Source organism: Aplysia californica, unplaced genomic scaffold (assembly GCF_000002075.1).
Source record: "Aplysia californica isolate F4 #8 unplaced genomic scaffold, AplCal3.0 scaffold01141, whole genome shotgun sequence".
In the NCBI taxonomy this organism is placed as follows: domain Eukaryota; kingdom Metazoa; phylum Mollusca; class Gastropoda; order Aplysiida; family Aplysiidae; genus Aplysia; species Aplysia californica.
This window is the reverse complement of record NW_004798411.1, coordinates 116,779-138,656: the sequence shown is the minus strand read 5'-3', so window position 1 is coordinate 138,656 and position 21,878 is coordinate 116,779. Positions and strand designations below refer to the sequence as shown.

The 21,878-nt window shown below is 41.0% G+C and overlaps 1 protein-coding gene across 2 annotated transcripts; it reads left to right on the top strand.

The window, feature by feature from the left end:
* The first annotated feature begins 2,014 nt into the window (after positions 1-2,014).
* Positions 2,015-21,626, top strand: LOC101864270 (general transcription factor IIE subunit 2). 2 transcript variants are annotated; one of them, XM_005111879.3, is made up of 9 exons: positions 2,015-2,577; positions 4,796-4,976; positions 6,122-6,201; positions 6,497-6,604; positions 7,213-7,407; positions 10,587-10,683; positions 11,269-11,384; positions 12,271-12,391; positions 19,975-21,626. In XM_005111879.3, the coding sequence occupies exons 2-8, from the start codon at positions 4,823-4,825 to the stop codon at positions 12,385-12,387; spliced, it is 867 nt and encodes a 288-aa protein (XP_005111936.1). In that variant the 5' UTR covers positions 2,015-2,577; positions 4,796-4,822; the 3' UTR covers positions 12,388-12,391; positions 19,975-21,626. The 2 variants fall into 2 exon arrangements, with proteins under 2 accessions (XP_005111936.1, XP_035829227.1); XM_035973334.1 differs by lacking the exon at positions 2,015-2,577 and adding an exon at positions 3,806-4,006.
* The last annotated feature ends 252 nt before the right edge of the window (positions 21,627-21,878 follow it).

Sequence of the window (21,878 nt, the reverse complement as noted above, 5' to 3'; positions counted from 1 at the left end):
TGTATGTGTGTGTGTGTGTGTGTGTGTGTGTGTGTGTGTATGTGTGTGTGTGCTTGATATTCTGCCGTCCTGTAACATTTCTGTACACGAGTGGTTACAATGTCCGGCTTGTTCCCCGTGTCCTTGATGCTCAGCTCACAAACAAACAAACAAACCAACAGACAAATGAACAAACAACATGTCAATTTCCGTCCAATGTTTGTACAGTTGTATGTTAATAAACGCCTGTCTCTGCATACGTACATATTTATGTGTATGTATGTGTGTGTGTAAGTGTGTGCACACGTTTGCCTAATGGTGTATGAATGTACGTATATAATATTTTAATTTATGCATCTTTGTATGTATTAAAAGGATATATGTTGTATAATTGTTCATGGTTGCAAAAATGTTTTCAGGAAATGTTGGAAATTAATTTGTGCTTGACGAACACTTCCTGGAGTCAAATTTTAATAACTGTGTGCGTGTAACTGGTGTGTGTATGTGTATCACATGTGTACACTTTAGCTCTTTCAACCAGAGAGAGAGAGAGAGAGAGAGATGTGGAGGTGAGGACGTGTCGAAATTCTAGAGTCACTGAGGACACGCTGCTACAAATGAATCTATATTTAGCACTCTTAGAGAGTGTGATTGTGATCTTCTATTACAAAATAAAACCGTCACGTTTTGTTATAACTTCCAACATACTTTGGGGTTTTTTGGCTTACAATTTGTGTTTTGTGAGGGACTTCCTGTGGTTGGTTGGCGGGTGTTCTGCTGTGTTTGTGGTTTGTTCCTTCTTTCTTTTCAAACATTGTATTGTACTTTGAAAGGCCCAGAGCAAAGTCCAGGTCTTTGTTTTTTTCCCCTTTCTCCATGCTCCTTTTCTTTCTCTCCCACCTCCTGTGTCTTGTTTCCTCCCTTTTCTTTCTCTCCCACCTCCTGTGTCTTGTTTCCTCCCTTTTCTTCCGCTTCTTGCTGAATAATATACAGGGACTATATATACAGTCGAACCTGCCATGATGGCCACCTGTACAAACGACCACATTCCATCCCCCCCTTGACGTTTTAAATTCTGTATTGGTCCCTGACGCTGTAGGCGAGCCGTCATAATCCTTTCACCTGCCGTCATAATCCTTGCACCTGCCGTCATAATCCTTTCACCTGTTGTTACTATTAGTCCCTCCAATGGTTGACCGTGTGGGGTAGGTCCCACCCACTGTTGTTTACCCAAGTTGGCCGTCCGGTAACAGCAAATCTTCAGCTGCTGGTGAGGGAAGTGTGTGGTCCGTCATAACCTATAAGTCCCGCCCACAGCTCATACATAAATTAAATCGTAAGTGAGGTGACCAGTCACTGTGTTCCCAGTCTTTAACAATGGACGTGAACATGAACTATCGACAGATTAAGTGTCACTCGTTTTCCGAGTTGAGGCGGCTCATTTGTTTATGTTTTTTAAACTTTTCTTCTTCATCTGACACATTTCGTTTTGCTTTACCCTTGCACATTGTCTTCCTCATTTGATACACTTTGTAGAATTTAACATATATGTTACAGTAGTCGCAGGACTGTCTCTCTGTGCAAACTAAAATGTTTCACACATTGAGATAAATCCAACGGTTGATGATGACATTAAGGTAGAAATGTAAAACCCATGTCTTGAACCTGCAACCAACTCTAGTTGGGAACTCAGAAGGAAGTTGTAAAAAAAACCCCCAAAAACAGAGAGACAAAAAATAAACAAACAAACAAATTAACAAACAAAACCACAAGCAACAACAACAAAAACCTTCCTATTCCCCGCCCCTCCTCCTATATATAAATATACACACCACATGTATAGGTGTGTCTGTTGCCAGATTTCTTCCATGGAGGGACAAAAGCTACCATTTTAGCACATCACGGACATGAAAGTGTAGGTCCTTATAAAAAACCCTAGGATAAAATTAATAGGGGGGCACTAGACTCCGAAGACCGCAAACTGAGCCCTTGTTTGCCGCTTTGACATTGAAATGAAACCAAACAAGCGACGCACTCTGCTGTTGTTCTGTGATGCATACTTTTGTGACAGTGCATATAGATCTAGTCCTACACTTTTAATACTAAAGTGAAATTGTATATATTTATTTCCCCGAAAGAATATATCTGTGAGTAAGAGTTTAAGTAGCCGTAACCATCCTGAATGTAAAAATTATATAGGCCTAGTTGAAAATAAGTTTGAAAACCTGGCCAAGTCGATGAAGACGGAAGTATAACCTCTTCGAAGAAGACCTGTCTATTTGGAGTAGTTTCCCTTTACCTAACAAACGAAAGCGGCACAGAGAAGTCCTTTCTTCTAATGTCCTATAAAGCTATTTTATTTATTATCTTACATGGTATTCAACACCGTCTGTCGTTCATCAGAGTCACCCGTGAATTATATCAGTTCCTGCAGCCGTTCCCCAAAGTTTTATTTCAAAGCCTGAGCAACTAATCTTGGTCTCTCAGGCCTGTTGACACTTGGGAGTTGGCAAGGCAAGAGGATCCAACATCAAGACTCGAGGGTCTGTTTCGCGTTCCTTTCCTGTCCTGTGTCCACTTCGGCCTGCTGTACTTGTGGTGAGTACCGTACATAACATTTCAGAACAACAACGTCATTATTTGTCAAGTACGTGTCGGAAACATACACTTGGTTTGTCTCGTCTGTCTTAGTTAATATCTAGCCATGCCCTCAGCCTCAGTTATGTCTCTCTTGTAGTTGTAGTGTAAGTCAATGAAGTGTAGGCCTACTCAGACTCAGCCTACTCGTCTTGTATCGTGCAAAGTTTTGGAACTCGCTGACAAACTTTGAAAGAGGCAACAAGCATACACTTTTGACTTATGAGCAGTTGGGGGGGGGGGGGGGGGAGTGATTTCACTGGTAAGATTAGCTTATGGCTTATGGCCCTGAGCTTGCAATTTTTTTAGACAGACAGTTGAACTTGTTTTATTAACTCTTATCCTGCGTCTGTGCCCAGATGCGTATCTTATCAGCAACCGATTACGTCGGACTCGCCGGGCAGGCCGCCGGGGGCACTCAGTGTGTACTGTTGGTGTACAGCGCGCGCGCCGGGAAACGTGTGTTTTCGCCATGAATACCGCGGGAGTGTGTTAACTGATGATGAAAATAACGCTCTATCCTTCATAGCATTCTATTAATAAAGTGTTACAAACACATGAATAACCCCCTCTCACAAGCTGATTAGACAGTACGAGTAGTTACGCCCATTTGAATAACCTTTCTGGACGCTCTTGTTGTTATGAATGACCTGAGGTTCGAAAAGGGATAATTTAGGTCAATTTCCGAATGTTTTACACTCAAATTGTTCTTTGTACCAGCACAAGGTATTCAAAACTATTAAACAAGCTCATCTTTTATCAGGTAGTATCATTTCATACAAAATCAAGCTCATTTGAAATATTTTGTATAGAAAAATGGAAGTCGTGTTTCCTGACTATCCTTTCGAGCTCCTCATGTCTAAGTGGGTCAATTTCTTCTATAATTTCATTGGACGAACATCTAGAGCTATCAACTTGGCATGTTTTGAATGAGACGTATGCCTCGATTACGAACCAACGCAGGTGGTTCTAGAAGAAGGCCACAAACGCACACAAACTCAAGCAGACTGACGCACACACACTTGACCTGCGTGAATGGGGATCCGACTCGGGACCCGAATGACACGTAAGAGGATGCGCGCTGCGCGTGCGCTGAGCCAGGAGCTACACTGACTCGGGACCAGAACGCAGGCGAGGTGCCGAAATAGGCTTATCGGGCTACATAAACCCGGCTCCCGCAGGATGAGGGTTAACGTTTTATCTTGTGTAAGACAACCACCTATTGTTGTCAGGAGAAATTCAAAAGTGGCCGTGCGTATAGACCGGTGGCTGTCTAGATATCTACTAGTCTTAGACTTTGGTAGGAGTGATCAAAATGGAGAAAACAAACCGTTTCCTTCAGAGGTCCCCACCGGAGGTGCTTACTGGTTTAGGACTGCTGTAAAGCATGGTAAGCTTTCTAATTAAAAGGTTTTTTGTGGGTTGTTTTTTTTTGGGGGGGGGGTTTGTTATTAGCTTTTTTTTCTATTTTGTGCAAGGGTAGAATAATGCAAAATGTGACGCATCATCGTGGTGAAATCAGGCGCTTGTCAAAATATTGAAGTTGGAGATGGAAAAAAAGCATTTTTTCCGCCAGTTTGGCATCTTTCATTGAATTTGTGTATTTTGGCTCTTCAACACTTTTTAATGTTATGGCATGTGCATGTAAAATGCCCTTCCATGTGAATTTTATTGTAAAATGTTGATTAAAGGCACAGAATATTATATGTATTTTTTCAGTTTTCAATGACTCAAGCTACTGTGGTTACTAAATTTTGTTGGCTGCCATTTTCTTGCTAATATTAACGCTGAAAATAGGCGACCCCACCTTTAATTGCAAATATCTCGACTTCTAGGTGGAGATGGGTATTATTTTTTTCGTTCAAGCAAGGCAAATGAATAAAAGCTTTCAAAGAATACCCATATAAATAAGTCCAAAAATGCCTAAATATTGACGAGCGCCTGATTCAACCACGTTTTGACAGAAATGTGTCAGTCGAGGAAGAGCAAGGCAAAATGCAAATACGCCACTGGATAACTGGATAAATTTATGGTTGATGTTCTCAGTACGTAGGAAACTCTGCTGCATTTGTGGTTTGTGTTCTTAGGTTTTAGTCGACTCCATTGTGTATAAAAGTTTGTGTTCTCAGCTCTCAGTTAGACTCCACACTACTGTATTTCTGATGGTTTATGTTCTCAGCTCTCTCAGAGTCCCTAAAAGTCCACGATGGATCCAGCACTGCTCAAAGAGCGGGAGGCGTTCCTCAAGCGAGCGAAAGCCACGCCTGCTGTGGAGAAGAGGAAGATCAAGTCGGACGATGGCAACGACAAAAAAGCGAAGAAACCGAAGATGAAGGCTCCTCCCCCTCCCAAACCACAGAGTAAGTCCATCGTCCTTGTTTCACTTTCCTCGTGGGTTGTTGGTGGGAGCTCTGGTGCGGTTTGCTTCATCTTTCCTATCAAGCATCTGTCATCGTTAACTCTTTCACTACCGGCCTTATCTGTGACCTACTTTCTGATTCTGCCTACCGTCAGGCAAATTATAGATTTTTAAGTTCATTTTTCAATATTAGCCACATGTGTTATACACGGAAATAAAGGAGAAATAAGGACCTATCTCAACATGCTGCTAAAAACGATTGTTCTTCAGCCTAACATTTCAGATTTGATTATTACAAAAGTAGGTGTGGTAGTGAAAGAGTTAAACCTCTCCTCCTTTTATTTTGTGTTTGTTACTCTCTTGTAACACTTCTAATCTTCAACACTTATATAATGACCTTATTTTGTTGCAAGTGCCGTAAAACTTTTACTAAAACTAAACTCGCTTTCCTCCTTCTTTTTCTTTGTATGTAACTCTTTAGTTACCCTTCAAATTTTAAACATTAATATACCTATTTGTGTTGTGAGTGCAGTAAAAGTAAAACTCTTATCAAAAGTAATGTAAGTCGCTGGCACAACTACTTCTACTAACTAGATGTTATACAAGGTGCATGGGTGGTTGGCAGGTGCTCTGGTGTGGTGTGCTCCTTCTTTCCCATTGAACATCAGTCTTCGTTAAATCTGTCCTCCTTCTTTTTTGGTGTTTGTTACTCTTTTGTAAGGTCTCAAATATCAGCTTTTCGTCACTTATGTGACCAAATTGTGCTGCAAATGCCGTAAACTTTTAGGAGAGCAAAATCACAGAGTGCAGTAAGTCGTTTCAGGCAAGTTGTTCTTGGGAGGTCTCGTCTCAAATCAATTTTTCCCATTGCAACGAAAACTAACGCTATGGTCATTTAGTCTCAGGTAGTCTGTCAGATGCTTGCGGATTAGGCTGTTTCTCAAAAACTGAGGCAAATTGAAATTTGAATTGATTTTATACCTATGTGTGCGCTCATATGAACAGGGAAATATTCTTATTCTTATGTGGAATTCTAAAGAATGGGAACCATTTTTTTGTTCTCTCTCTCTCCTGAAATACTTTCTTGTTGGGTTTAGAACAGTTTTACCGAACAGCTTGCCAGAGATTTGTGTTTTTGTTTTTCAGACTCGATGGATTACAAAATATCGGCGGGGAGTTCGCAGTACAAGTTTGGAATTCTCACCAAGATTGTGAAACACATGAAGGTTTGTGTGCAACTTCCTGTTATAGATTGCTCACTTTTGTCCGACTGCATGGAAAAAATTCTAGCTCATTTATTAATTTATCATCATTACTATTATTATTATTATTATTATTATCATCATCATCATTACCATTGTTGTTATTATTATTTCTACATAATTATGATTATTATTGGTATTGTCATTATTATCAGTAGTAGCGGTATTATCATCATCATTAATGTTATCGTTATTATTATCATTATTAATTTATTATTGTTGTTGTTGTTATGATGATGTTGTGTCTGTGTGTTGTCAGACCAAGCACCAGTCTGGCTTGAACGACCCGCTAGAGCTGGAGGAGATCCTGGATGAGACCAGTCAACTGGACATTACTACCAAGATGAGGCGCTGGCTCAGTACAGAGGTAAGGGGGGGGGGGGGGATGAGACCAGTCAGCTGGACATTACTACCAAGATGAGGCGCTGGCTCAGTACAGAGGTGAGGGGGGGGGGGGAGGAGGGAACCGGCCGCCCGACATTACTACCAAAATGAGGCGCTGGCTCCATACAAAAGTTAAGGGGAAAAAAAAAAAAAGTGAAGGGGGGAGAGGGGAAGGAAACAGGCAGCTGGACATTACTACTAAGAAGAAGGCCCTGGCTTTATTACACAAGTTAAGAAAAGAGGGGGAGAAAAAAAAAGTGAAAGGGTGGATGAGACAAGTCAGTTGGACATTACCACCAAGATGAGGCGCTGGCTTAGTGCAGAGGTGAGGGGGGGGGGGGGTGTGGGAGAGAGAAAGACAAAGAGAGAGGGGGGGAGAGGAGAGAGAGGGATGGGGGAATGAGACAAGTCAGCTGGACTAAAACTAAGCTAAAAAAATAACAGTGAAAACAGTTCATAACAAAGAGTTTACTAAAGAAGAAGTCACATTTTTGCTTTTTATTAAAAATGGAGATAGGACAAGAAAGCACTGAGGTCGCGATATATCACCCTGTTGTATCTTATCGTATGATGGTTGTTTTTTTTCCCCAGTCTCTTGTGAACAACCCGAAGATCACGGTGGTGAAGGAGGACGGGGTCAACAAGTTCTGCTTCAAGCCCAAGTTTGACATCCACGACCGCCGCAGCCTGATGAAGCTGCTCAAGTCCTATGACATCCACGGCAGAGGCGGCATTCTCATGGACGACATTGAGGAATCGCTGCCCAACATGGACAAAGTGCTCAAGGTGCGTCTGTGTGTGTGTTTATGTGTTTTGTGTATGTGTGTTGTTATATGTGTGGTGTTTGTGGGGTTGGGTGTGTGTGTGTTAAAGTGGGTGTGTTTCGTCAAGTATCCATGAAATCTAATGTTGTGAGGGTTTGTGTGTGGTGCTCTGTGTGTGTGGGAAGTCAAGTACCCTTGAAATCAAGTGTTGTGGGGGTTTGTGTATGTGTGTACGTGTATGGGTGTAGTCAGGTACCACTGATACTTGTGTTGTACGGAGGTCTGTTTGTGCTGATGTCTGCGTGTCTAGTCAAGTGCCCCACTCGGCTCTAACCGGAAAACTGAAAGAGGAGAAAAAGAAGAATGTCATCCTAGAGGGATTATTTGTCGTCCGTTAGCTCAGTTGGTTTCCTGCTGGACGACCAGATTGGGTGTTCTTGAACTGGGGTCGTTTTGTGGAGTTTTTGAAGGTCTCTCAACCCGTTTGCCAAGCCTGTAGGAGACAGATGTTATATTCTGAAGTCCCATCTCTTAAATTACTTAGTAAGTGTTTATAGGGGTGTGAAAGTTTCAAGTTATTCATCGTCCAATTAATTAATTTACCGTTCCAATTTCCTCAAAAATCACGTTTCTGTGTGACTTTTTCTATGTAACCTAATCTGTTTGTATTGTCCAATTGTATACATGTCAATTCTTGCATAAAATCGTGTCTTCCTTTATTTGATTATTTACTCACGGTTAACCCTAACTCTGGCAAGGGCCGATTAGATCGGCCCATTTCCTGCCATGAAACTGGCAGGGCCGATCTCATAGGACCATATAGTAAACTGCTGCTTCTGCCTTCCAACTAAATATTTGGGGCTTCCTAAAGTGATTTCTGATTGGCTAAAATGCTAACCTCCAACCAATCAGAATATTTCTACCATTCTGGCTTAGGAGAAGAGTATTTTGCTTTCAAAACAGAGGGATGTTTTGAAAGCTTGTTGGTCAGGTCACAAGCCACTAATGCCAGTGTAGATCTATCACATGTGTGGGTCTAAAATGGCCCAAAATCGATCTTTTTTGGATACATTTGAAAGTGAATTGACTAGGGAAAGTAATTCAGACACTGTTAGTGGTGGATTTATTGGTGTTCAGTCAAGATTGGGATTAGATCTGACAGACAATGGGGATACATGTACCAGTGCCTAATAGTTCTCATCCTGCCCCAACTTCTCTTTCAAATGGAACACTAGATTCTACTACTTTGGGAGTCTAATAGTGGCAGAAAAAGGAGAGCTATAGAGTAAAGTAGGTTCCTTTTGCTATACTAATTATTACAGACTACCAGCAGATTGCTGAAAACCACATGGTTGTACTTAGAGTGTTTTTATGTTGAGTTTGGTATAAAATTATCGAGTATCAGCTGCGCTCGAAACAGACCACATGACAAATTGAAACAGTCATAACTCATTACCTGTTCTTCTCAAACCTATAAAACTATACATTTTCTGAAAGGTAATTGAAAAACCCATATTTCTGCTATCTCACATTTTTTATAACAAGAAATACATTAGATTGTTGAATATGCTAATGAGCATGTACATTTTATATGTCAGCCATCTTGGATTTCAAAGTTACATAACCCCTTGAAAATAAAATAAAATCTTATGTTCAATGGCAAAATGTAAAAGTTCATTCAATTCTTTCAGAAAATATTTACTTTTGTAGGGTTTTTATTTGATGCAAGTCCATAAATTTGATTTGTAAAGCATGTGCACGTTTTGGCTGATTAGCCCTGCCATTCCTGTTGAAACCACTTGCCAGAGTTAAGGTTAACCCTTAAGATTCTGGTCCCTGATAAATGTTTGCCCGATAAGCGCAATCCCGCACAGCGCTCCACAGCTGGTCCCTGATCAGTCGTCGTCCCGCGCGGGCAACGCATTTCGTTTACGGCGGAGTCTGCATCTGTGTGCTAAAATGTGTGCGCGTCAATCTGCTTGTGCCTGAGTGTCCATCTCAAACTTACTGCATTGTTTTGCAACGCGAGGCGTTGGTAGAGATAACAGAGCGTCGGTTGAGACGTTCATCCAATGAAATATGAGCATTTTGACCCAGTTAGACACTTGAGGGACTCGAAAGGATATTCAGGAAATAAGACTTTCATCTTTCAATGCAAACACCTTTCCTCACTTTTCAAACGATCTAATTCTTGCACCAAACGTTGTTTCCTGATGTAAATAATCATATTTGGTGGTTTTTAAACCATTGTCCTACCAGAGGGAGACACTTGAGAGCAACTGAATAAAAAAAATATTCGGAAATTATCCCATTTTTTTCCCCTTTCGAACGATAGCTGATAAGCAGCTGTTCGCAAGTTCATTCATAATAGGTGTGAAATCTGGAAAACTCTGGAAAAGTTATTCGATTTGGTGTAACTTCCAATCTCAGTGTCTCTGATCTACCGACAAGGGGATAATGGGATTATTCGTGTGATCGTAACCCTTATTCATTGGTCGTATCAGTTTGCTATAAAAGATAAGGTGTTTCCCTGACCTGCCGCGGCACGCTCGCGTGACCAGTGCCTGACCCCGGCGCCCCGCGGCACAAGCCCGCAGGCGACGTATGTGGGTCATCGATCGATAAGAGCCCTCTTCCGGTTAACCCCGCAGGACTAGAGTTAATATTTATTCACCGCAGAAATGAGAAGAATTTCGTATCTACTGATATGATTAGATACAAAAGTGCAACCCCTACATAACTCCCTCCCAAAAACCCCCAATTGTGTAGCTCCTGTTAAATGACGTGGTAATATTGACAGAGATATTCATCTTATGCATGCTCATGCTGTCTGTGTCCTCCCTATGCACGCACATACTCTCTGTCTCTCTCCCCTCATTGTGTGTGGTTTGCTCCTTCTTTCCTATCAAAACATCCATCGTCCTTATATCTCTCCTTTTTCTTTTTTGTGTTTGTTACTCTCTTGTAACACCTCGAATCTTTTGGCGCTCATATGACCTTATGCAGTTGCGAGCGCCGTAAAACCTCTACTAAACTAACTTTCCTATCAAAACATATATTGTCCTTATCTCACTCCTCCTTCTTTTTTGTGTTTATTACTCTCTTGTGACCCCTCTAATCTTTGGCACTTATATGACCTTATGAAATTGTGTTGCGAGCACCGTAAAACATTTACTAAAACTAAACTGTCTCTCCCCTCAGTCTCTGCAAGAACACATCATCTTCGTGACGCGACCCACGGACAAGAAACAGATTCTGTTCTACAACGACCGCTACTGCCGTTTCTCCATCGACGAAGGTATGTGCAGGTGGTTGGAGGCTGTCGCTGGTGGATCCTTTTTTAAAGGATATAATAAAGTATAGTCTGATATAATACAGTATAGTCTGATATAATAAAGTATAGTCTGATATAATATAGTATAGTCTGATATCATAAAGTATAGTCTGATATAATACAGTATAGTCTGATATAATAAAGTATAGTCTGATATAATATAGTATAGTCTGATATAATAAAGTATAGTCTGATATAATATAGTATAGTCTGATATAATATAGTCTTTCTTCCTTTTTTTTTTTTCCCCGAGCACTAAAAATGGCTGTGAGTGGTTGACGGGTGCTCTGGTGTGGTTTGCCCCTACTTTCTTAACAAGTATCTATCATCTTTATCTCTCCTCCTTTTTTGTGTTCTTACTCTCGTTATATCGCACCTCTAATTTTCAGTACCTATATGACCAAATTTTAACTTTTCTCTTTCCCTCTGTCATTTCTGTCTATCTACATTGCTGATTTTGTCAGCAGGTTTTCGTTTACTCCCACTAGTTTGTAAAACAAAAACAAAGAGCAGTTGGTTGGACTGTGCTTTCTTCCTGTATGTCCTCAGATTTTCAGAAGTTGTGGCGAAGCGTTGGCGTGGAGGGGCTGGATGAGCAGAAGATCGAGGAATATCTCAACAAACAGGGCATTTCCTCCATGGACGCTTCTGGGTTCAGGAAAGTGGTGAGTGTTTGTGTGTGTGTGTGTGTTTGTGTATGTTGATTTTGTGGATGTGTGTGTGAGTGTGTTTGTGTGTGTTGTTGATTTTGTGTGTGTGTGTGTGTGTTGTTGATTTTGTTGGTGTGTGTGTTTGTTGGTGTGTGTGTGTGTGTGACTGTATGTCAACAAACAGAGCAGTTCTCCTATGAAGGATTCCGGCTGTGTGAAAATTTTCAGTTTCCTGCAGTAAATTGGCGTCCTTTTCAGGTTCAAATGTGGGTGATGTCGTTTCTTTTTTCCCCTGTGTGCTTTCTGTGTCCACCTTCCTGTTACCCCCTGATGACTGATGACTGATGACTGATGACTGACACTGTATCTTTTTGCTTCTCTTTGCTTATCTGTACAAGCAAATGATCATCTACTTTTTTAATTCATTTTTTTGTTGTTGTTGTTGGGGGGGGGGGGGGGAGGGTTTTTTTTCCAGTGGGTGGTTGGTGGGTACTCTTTTGTTATTAGCTCCTTTCCTTTTTTCCTATCAAACATCTATCATTGTTATGTCCCCTCCTTCTTCTCTGTATATATGTTACTCTCAAGTGACACCTCCAGTCTTCAGCACCTATAAATGTGACGACTATTATGTTGCAAGTGCTGTAAAACTTTATGATTTTGTTGTTTTGTTTAAACCTTACTTCTCCGTCTGCATTGATGAGTGGTATTGTATGGATGGGATTCTCGTTACTGATTTATACAAACAGATCATGATAATGATAAAACAGTATTTGTATTGGGTAAATTCCTGCTCAACAACAAGCTCGATGTGCTTTGTTCTGCTTGATTTTGTTTTGTTTTTCTTAAATCAATCGCAAGTGTGGCGGATTTATTTATAGATTTATCTGTGTCGTGTCCGCAGTCGACGCTGCCCAAGAGGAAGAAAGGGAAGCAGCAGAAGAGAACATTCAAGAAACACAACGACCATCTGGAGGGAGTGCTGCAGGATTACACGGAGAACCCACCCGCCAAAAAGTGATGAGGTGTGTGGGGGGGGGTGGGGGGTAGTGAGTGTGTGTGTATGTGGGGGGTAGTGAGTGAGTGTGTCCATGTGGGTGTGTGTGCTGCAGGATTACACCAAGAATCCTCCCGCCAAAAAGTGATGCCGTGTAGGTGGTTGGCGGGTGCTCTGATGTGGTTTGCTTCTTCTTTCCTTTCAAACATCTATCGTCCTTATCTCCCCTTCTTCTTTTTTATATTTGTTACTCTCTGATCTTCTTCCGCTCATATGACCTTATGCAGTTTCGAGCGCCGTAAAACCTCTACTAAAACTTACAAAAACTTGTCATGAGAGATCGCTATAAGAACAGCACAGTTTGAATTGTCAAAATCCACATAGAAATTAAAAAAATTATGTCGGTTTGCTTGTCACGGTTCAGTTAGTGTTGTATATTGGACCAGAAAATCAGAATTTTTATGGCGTTTTTTTTCTTCTTTTTTTTTCCGTGACTTCTTTATTTCTCAATCAATCTCTTTGAAACTTGGTCTACTTATGTTATAGCATTTTGGGTGTAAATTCCAATGAGGCTCTGGAGGTCAATTTAACAATGTTATTTTACATAATTGTACGATAATTTGCATGTTTCAACAACATAAAAAGGACAATCAGCGAGTTTTTAAGGTTCCTGTTGGAGGCTTAATATTATCATAATTATGTTATGAAAAACACTTAACAATACCAAAAAAAAAGAAGGCAGATGACTTACTTTACTGCCAAGAATTGCCTAAAATTCCACAACTTTTTGAGACATTTCCGTTGAATGTCCTTCGCATTTTGAATAATCCCGGACAGTACACCACGTCTTGGTCAAATGTCCAGCTTCGTGTCGAGAACACTGTGACGAGACTCCGTGTGAATGTCCCTGTCATTTGGTCGCTTAAAAACTCCCTAGCCTTTTCCCAGATCCCCAAAGTTCAGCTTTCCTCTTTCCAACTGTCGTTTGTCCGATTGTCTTTTCCATAGCATCATTCTTGAGAGATGTACTGAGCTTTCTATAAGGCTCTGGGGAAGGCCTAACAGGTTTGAAAAGAGGAAGGATATCAAGTGAAAAAGGGCGATTGACTGCCCCAGTTCTTGCACAGAAATACTTAGGTCCATGGGCTTTACATTAAAAAAAAACTCTTTGCAGTCACACAGTCAGCAGTACAAAAGTCCCCGTCTGGTCACCCAGCCAGCAGTACGGAATCCCCCGATCTGGTCACCTGGCCAGGACAGCGACTGCAACGGGCTTTTCGAGCCTGGCGCATACTGCATCAGGTGATCGGAACGGATGATTTTCACCGGCACATTATTGCGCCAAGTGACTGCAAAGTGTTAAATTGCCCAGTTCCAATATAGTCCTGTCAGTTTTAGGAAGAAGATCCCAAGACAATCCATGAGCAGTGGAAGGTCAGCATTGTCGGGGCCTTGAGAAGTTTGGTTTAATTGTTGGCGTTATGGGTGGACCACGTCTCAAGCAGGGTTACGAAATCTTTGTGGTGGCAAAAGACTTGTGCTGATACTTCCAAAACCCCTCGAACTTTTTGGCTTTGACATTTTTTGTGACCCTCTGGATGCCATTAGTGCCAAATTGTTGTAATCCCCCTGTAGTCGCCGACAGAGGGTGTGCTGGCAGAGCAGTTAGTACGCCCATCTCCGAAGCGGAAAGTCTGGGTTCGAGCCTCGGTTCGGACACGGATTTTTGTTGCCCCCCTCCTGCCCACCCAGCAGTAATGGGTACCTGACTTTTGAGTTTGGGAAGTAAAGGTGGCGTGGAAAAGAACTGGCCACCCTACCACAATATGCCGTTTTCCTGTATAGGTATCGTAGACTCACCCAGGTACCAGTTGTCCTGTCAGGCAACAGCAATCATTTGTCCTCTCCTTAGGGTCTATTTAGGTGCCTGTACAGGAGAGGGAGAGAGGGGGGGGGAGAGGGAGAGAGAGAGGGGGGGGAGAGGGGGAGAGGGAGAGAGGGGGGGGGGAGAGGGAGAGAGGGGGGGGGGGCTGTCTTCCTGCCTTTTCCTCTTTCCAGCTGTCGTTTTGCTCTTGATCAGGAAGTTGAAGGGACGTTCAAACTGTCAAAAATAACAGCGTTGTCTTGTGCTCTATGTCTTGTCCTTGTCTCTGTCTTGTGCCCTATGTCTCTGTCTTGTGCCCTATGTCTTGTCCTTGTCTCTGTCTTGTGCCCTATGTCTTGTCCTTGTCTCTGTCTTGTGCCCTATGTCTTGTCCTTGTCTTGTCCTTGTCTCTGTCTTGTCCTTGTCTCTGTCTTGTGCCCTATGTCTTGTCCTTGTCTCTGTCTTGTGCCGTGTGTCTTGTCCTTGCCAGTTACTTGCAACTCTTGACTTTGCCCATGTTTGCTTTCTTTTGGTCCTCGGCAAATTGGAGCAGTCGGCCTACTTTGTCATTCTTTCTGAGGCGTGAAAGTGATGGCTGTTGAAAGTTTTCCGGTCCCTTCCACTCCTTCAATTCTTGAAGTGTGTGTTTGTCTAAAAACCTAACATTACATGCGCCATGCAGTTCCTACACGTGTTTGATTTCTTCTGCGTTATCTTCTCCCGACTCTTTCAAGGTTTTCCCCCTCCATTCTTCCAACAAAGCTCGACTTTTTTTTTTCGCTGGCTGCTCCCTCGGTCATTCATTCATAAAGTAAGTTAGTTTATTTTGCAAATCTTTCTTAAACTCTTTTTCTTCATCTTCTACTTTCATTTTCACCACTTCTTCCAACTTGCTCTGTGCCTCCTGTGTAATTGCTGTACCAGCCTTAGAAACAACAGACGAAAAGCCAAGACAATGAGAGGCATCATCATCATCTGCCATAAATGTGGGTGGTTGGCGGGTGCTCTGGTGTGGTTTGCTTCTTCTCTCCTATCAAACATCTATCGTCTCTATCTCCCCTCCTTCTTTCCTCCTTCTTTTTTGTGTTTGACACTTCTCTAATTGTAACACCTCTTATCTGCGGCACTTCTATGACCTTATTGTGTTGCTAGTGCCGTAAGAAACACTTACTAAAATTTGTTTGTTAAATCTGTCACAATTGAGGTGTCCAGAATGTCTGTACTTCTCGTGTGCTTGTCCCGTCTTTGTGTGGGCCCATCCTGTGCACGTCTTCAGGTCTGGTGCAAGCATGGTGTTTGCTGTGTGTTGTCCTTCATGTGTTGTCCTTCATGTGTTGTCCTTCATGTGTTGTCCTTCATCCATTGTATTCTGGCAGGCCAGACCACAGGGCAGTATGGACAACTTGGCATCACAAAGATGTTTGCCAACGCATTCTATCACTTGTGCAATCTTGCCAGTGGCAGCTTTTTCCAGTCCTAAGTCAAGCACACATATTCTCATTTTCTCATTGTACTACTTTCCTTCCTCCCTTGTTTCTGTCAATCTTTCTCCTTTACTTTCCATCAACGTTCTTTTCATCTCGTTCTCAAGCTGTTCTGCTTTCCACTTTTGCTTCACACTCATTCCACAGTGGAAACTTGCCTGTTTCTCTCTGATTTAGGGGATTTAATTCTTTTTTAAATTTCTCTCTGTCATCTTTAAGGGTTGCAACTTCCCCTTGCGGTCCGCTAACCAATTCCATTTGTCTGTTTTTTTCTGTTTTCGTGGTGACAAAGACAGGGTTCCTGCGGCCTCCTTAATTCAAGGAATCCTTGAAGACTCCTTGAATATCCTTGGATCGAACATGATCAAATTTTAAAAATTGAATTTTTGTTTCCTGTCTTGTTGCTCTTGGCGTGCCGTCGAAAACGGCAGGAATTTCCTGGCCAAATCTGGTGAGGAGTTCATGGCAGGAAGCCTGCAGAAAGGGTGGTCACTGTCTCTTCCACCCTCTCTGTAGACATCTCTCTCCTCTTCCTCGTCACTTTGAAGCTTTTCCCAGAGAGCCAAAGCCTGCTCAGCTGTATGCCAAGGAGGTTTAGCGTTCCACAGGCCCGCTTCCATTATCCAGAAACGCTTCTTACATAGCAACAAAAAAAAACATGTCGTGAAAAAAGAAAAAGAAAGGATCTCACTTATCAGCAAAAGGCGTCTGCTTGCTGTTGTTTACACCGAGAAGGGCGCCGGGTCCCCTTTTTGGACAAATTGTACATCCCAAATCCTTGAAATTGACGAACCTGTCAGGATTGATACATTGTTGTATGTCAGGATTGATACATTGTTGTATGTCAGGATTGATACATTGTTGTATGTCAGGATTGGTACATTGTTGTATGTCAGGATTGATACATTGTTGTATGTCAGGATTGATACATTGTTGTATGTCAGGATTGATACATTGTTGTATGTCAGGATTGATACATTGTTGTATGTCAGGATTGATACATTGTTGTATGTCAGGATTGATACATTGTTGTATGTCAGGATTGATACATTGTTGTATGTCAGGATTGATACATTGTTGTATGTCAGGATTGATACATTGTTGTATGTCAGGATTGATACATTGTTGTATATTTCTATTTAGAAAGACATCAACAAAAGTAATAACTTGTTCCCGTGACAAAATGCTCAGTGAGTACTTTGATTGTCTCAACATACGTATATATATTAATTATATATATATATATATATATATATATATATATATATATATATATATATATATATACATGTTGACTAGTACAGGTGGGTATAGTGGGTACCAGACAGACACCCTGGCTTGTAGACTCACTAGTCGAGTCACTGTCGTCACGGACGTCCTCTAGAGGTACGTATGTGTCACTCGCGGGCAGTGTCACTCGCACACTGCCACTTCTTGGTTCCTCTGGGAACCATTGAGTCGATTGCCGGAAGTGATTTGGTTTTCTACATCTCATGACATCCTTGAAATAGACGATCCTGTCAGTACTGATACATTGGTGTGTATCTATGGAGACAGATATCGTCAAAAGTAATAACTTGGTCACGTGACAAAATGCTCAGCGAGTCCTTTGATTGTCTCAACTCCTATATATTAATTATATATATATATGTATATATATATACATGTTGGCGAGTACACATGGGTATAGTGTGTACCAACCAAACGTTCTTTGATTGTCTCAACATACGTATATATTAATTATATATATATATATATATACATGTTAATAATAATAATAATAAATAGCATTTATACTGAGCATTTCCATTTTCTTAAAAGATGCTCAATGCGCATTACAACGAAAAAGACATCACATCTTAAAAAATAATTGCCTTGTGTGTACGTAGAACAAAGCATTATACATATAATATAGATGCATATGTGTAAAATTTTATATGAGAAAAACAGTCTCGCAGTGAGGTTGGAAATGTGTTCACTAAAAATATACAATGCAATAAAAATTCACGAACGGTCACAATAAAGTTGAAACGTGAGTAACTAGAAACATTCGTTAAAACATTCGTTCTATTCAGACAGAAAAACATTTCCGTTCTCTCTCTCTCTCTCTCTCTCTCTCTCTCTCTCTATCTCTATCTCACAGTCTGGCATACACATGTATATATAATTATATCACAGTACATCATTATGACAGGTATGCTTTGGTGAATAAAAAATGCTTCAGCTGATTTTTGAAAATGGAAATTGTTGGGGCAGATCTTATTTTATATGGGAGTTCATTCCATACCTGGGGACCAAAAAACAAAAAGGAACGCTCGCCGTATGTTTTGTAATTTTGTTTTGGAGTTTTAAGAATTAGATTATCAGAGGCTGATCTAAGGACTCTAGGTGGATGATATAATTCCAGGAATGTTTTAAGATAAAATGGTGCACTATCATTTATACATTTAAAACAGAGCACAGCAGTTTTGTATTTAATCCTTTCTTTTATTGGCAGCCAGTGTAGTTCTTTCAGAATTGGTGTTACGTGCGCTGATTTCTTTTGTTTCATTATCAATTTTGCTGCTTGAGTTTGGAGTACTTGTAACGTTGATAGTTTTTCGGCTGTCAAACCGGACAAAATAACATTACAGTAATCTAACTTTGATAAAATGAGTGTTGTTACAAGTGTCTTGGCTGCTGCTTTAGTTAAATAATTTCTTACACTGCCAATTTTCTTAAGCTGAAAGTAAATACTTTTGCTGAGATGGCTAATTTGGGAGGACATAGACATATCCTAATCCAACTGAACTCCTAGATTTTTAAGACTTCTTGTTGACTAATACACGTGTGTATAGTGGGTACCAGCCAGACCTCTTGGCTGGAAGACTCACTAGTGGAGTCACTGTCGTCACGGACGTCCTCTAGAGGTACGTATGTGTCACTCGCACACTCCCCGGTCATGTGAGCTCCACTGCCCCTTCCTCGGGGAACCATTGAGTCGATTGCCAGAAGTGATTTGGTTCTCTACATCTCATGACATCCTTGAAATAGACGAACCTGTCAGTACTGATACATTGGTGTGTATCTATGGAGAAAGATATCGTCAAAAGTAATAACTGGGTCACATGACAAAATGCTCATCGGGTCCTTTGTCTCAACATACGTATAAATTAATAATATATATATATATATATATATATATATATATATATATATATATATATATATATATATATATATATATATACATGTTGGCCAGTACAGGTGGGTATAGTGGGTACCAACCAGACACCCTGGCTTGTAGACTCACTAGTCGAGTCACTGTCGTCACGGACGTCCTCTAGAGGTACGTATGTGTCACTCGCGGGCTGTGTCGCTCGCACACTGCCACTCCTTGGTTCCTCAGGGAACCATTGCCACAAGTAATTGTTTTCTCGTCTCACGAAACCCTTGAAATAGACGAACCTGTCAGTACTAAATGTATTGTTGTGTGTGTATATATATATATATTATACTAGCTGGGTTTCCCATTCGAAGAACAGACTCAAAGGAGTCGTCAAGCCATTGCGGGATCAGTACGCACTTCTTGTGAACGGAAGCCTCACTTGTTTACAACAATGGCGTCTTGAAAGACAGACTTTCCCCAGATTAGATCTAAACGAAACTGTGGATCGATGCAGCCATTAAAAAGCCTTTTGAATAGCAACATTCGGCCACCACAAATAGATCACAAAAGATTCTCAAAGGTGACTAATATACTTATCACAAAATTCTTGACATGAATTGACCTAAACAATACTGCTTGCCAGCATGTTTTATGTGGCAGGTAGGTTGTTCGCTGTCGCACGCAGGAGACCCGAGGTCGATTCCCAAGTAGGGAAGAATTTTTTATCGAGTATCTCAGTCTTTCTGTTGGGATGTTGTATCCCTCTCAGCCCGGGTCTGTCTGCTGGGATGTTGTATCCCTCTCAGCCCGGGTCTTTCTGCTGGGATGTTGTATCCCTCTCAGCCCGGGTCTGTCTGCTGGGATGTTGTATCCCTCTCAGCCCGGGTTGGCCCTGACAGACAGGGTGGGAAACCCGTGCCCCACGACCTAAGTGATCAAAATTGTGTTGATTCTGGGGAAAACACATACATTAAAAAAATCTCCTCCTGTTTGGATAAGAAAAAAAAACCAAAGTCTGGACTGAAGCGGAGACACCAAACACCTGGTTGTGACGTTCTCCACCATAACTCCACCATAACTCCACCATAACTCCACCATAACTCTTCTCTTGGCAGATCTAGGCCAGTCTCAGACTGTAGTGTCTGTGGATCGGCAAGACCTGTGTCCCAAAACTGCCAGACCTCCATACAGAACCAAGGTTTCAGCCTGGCCCTGGGTGGCTTTCCGCAAATATTATGTAGTTGCGAGCGCCGTAAAACTCTTGCGAACACCGTAAAACTCTTACTAAACTAAACGTTCCGGCACATCTCCGGTGGAGAGCCTCCAGGCCGAGGCAAACATCCCGTCCATCAAAGTGAGAGGACAAAACTTCTTGATTACAACACACAGTCAAACAAACAAGGCTCAACAGTCAAACAAACAAGGCTCAACACCCAAAAACTCAGCACATGACTGTGTTTTTAAAACTGGTTTGGGCATTTTGAAAAAAACAATGACAAAATCATATTTATATTATTAAACCTTTCAGACTTTCAAGTCAATTAGAACTTGAAAACAAGTAATCTTCCGAAAAGATATGAGCAGTTTCTTTTTCTCTACAGTTTTTTAAATTATTTTTTTTAAAGGAGCAAACCAGACCAGAGCACCCTCCAACCAACCACTAGCTGGGTGTGTGTGTTTTGTGTGATGAGAATGAAATAGATTGTTACAGGCTGTAGATCTAGTCTATTGAGTCTGTACTCTATGAGTGATGAAATATTGCATATGTGAAGAGAGAACATTTAGATTTGGACATATCATAGTCTGTGTGATGTGTGTGTATGAACTAAATACATGTAATAAATGTGTTATGACATATGTGTGTGAGTGATGAGAACACATCAGATTGTGAGAGATTTTTGTCTATGATGTGTGTGTATGAGCAATAAATACAAGTAATGTGTTATGCCATAAGGTGTGTGTGTGTGATGACATTAAATTGTGAGAGATTTTTGTCTATGATGTGTGTATACAGTAAATACATATGTAATGTGTTATGACATGTGTGTATGTGTGATAAGAACACATTAAATTGTAAGATTTTTGTTGATGATTTTTGTATGAGCCCAGAATAATGTGTTATGAAGAAGTTATGGTGTGTATGTCACTATGGTGTACGTGAATGATGAGAACACGTATATGGCCGTGACATGTCAATGTCTGTGATGTGTGTCAGAGCTTTGAGTGTGTGTGTAATGTGCTTGTGTTATGACATGTGGTGTGCGTGATGGGAATGTATAGGAATGTGTCAACTCATTATAGTGTGTATTATGAACTCTGAAATCATGTGATCTGTTGTGTATGAGCTCTGAATAGTGCTTTTTATGAAATGTAGTGTGTGTGTGTGTGTGTGCTTTTTATGAAATGTAGTGTGTGTGTGTGTGCTTTTTATGAAATGTAGTGTTTGTGTGTGCTTTTTATGAAATGTAGTGTGTGTGTGTGATGAAAACACGTACGATTAATTGATTATTTCAGTTCATAGTCATTCAGCCATAGTCAATATAATGATGTGTGTGAACTTGGGAGTAATGTATAGATCTAAATGTATGTTGAGAATGAAACCGGCCATTTATTGTGTGTGGATGAAAGTTGGTGGAAAATTGAGTTTAGTTTTTAGATTGTTTGACGTGTATTATAAGTTATATGATGATGACATGAGTGATGATTAATTTGTTGTTGAAAATTGTTCTGATTTCTTTGCAATAAATATTGAAATGAAAAACTTGAATGCAGTATTATCTTCTATGATCTACGGTACTGTGTTAGTGGGTGTTTGGCGGGTGCTCTGGTCTTCCTTTATCTTTCCTCCCTTTTGTGTTTGTCACTTTTTCTCTCCTTTTGTGTTTGTTTCTCTCTTGTAGCTCCTCTAATCTTTGGCATTTATATTATTACTTATTTGTGTTGCAAGTGCCGTAAAACTCTTACTGTGGGTGGTTGGCGGGTGCTCTGGTGTGGTTTGCTGCTTCTTTCCTATCAAACA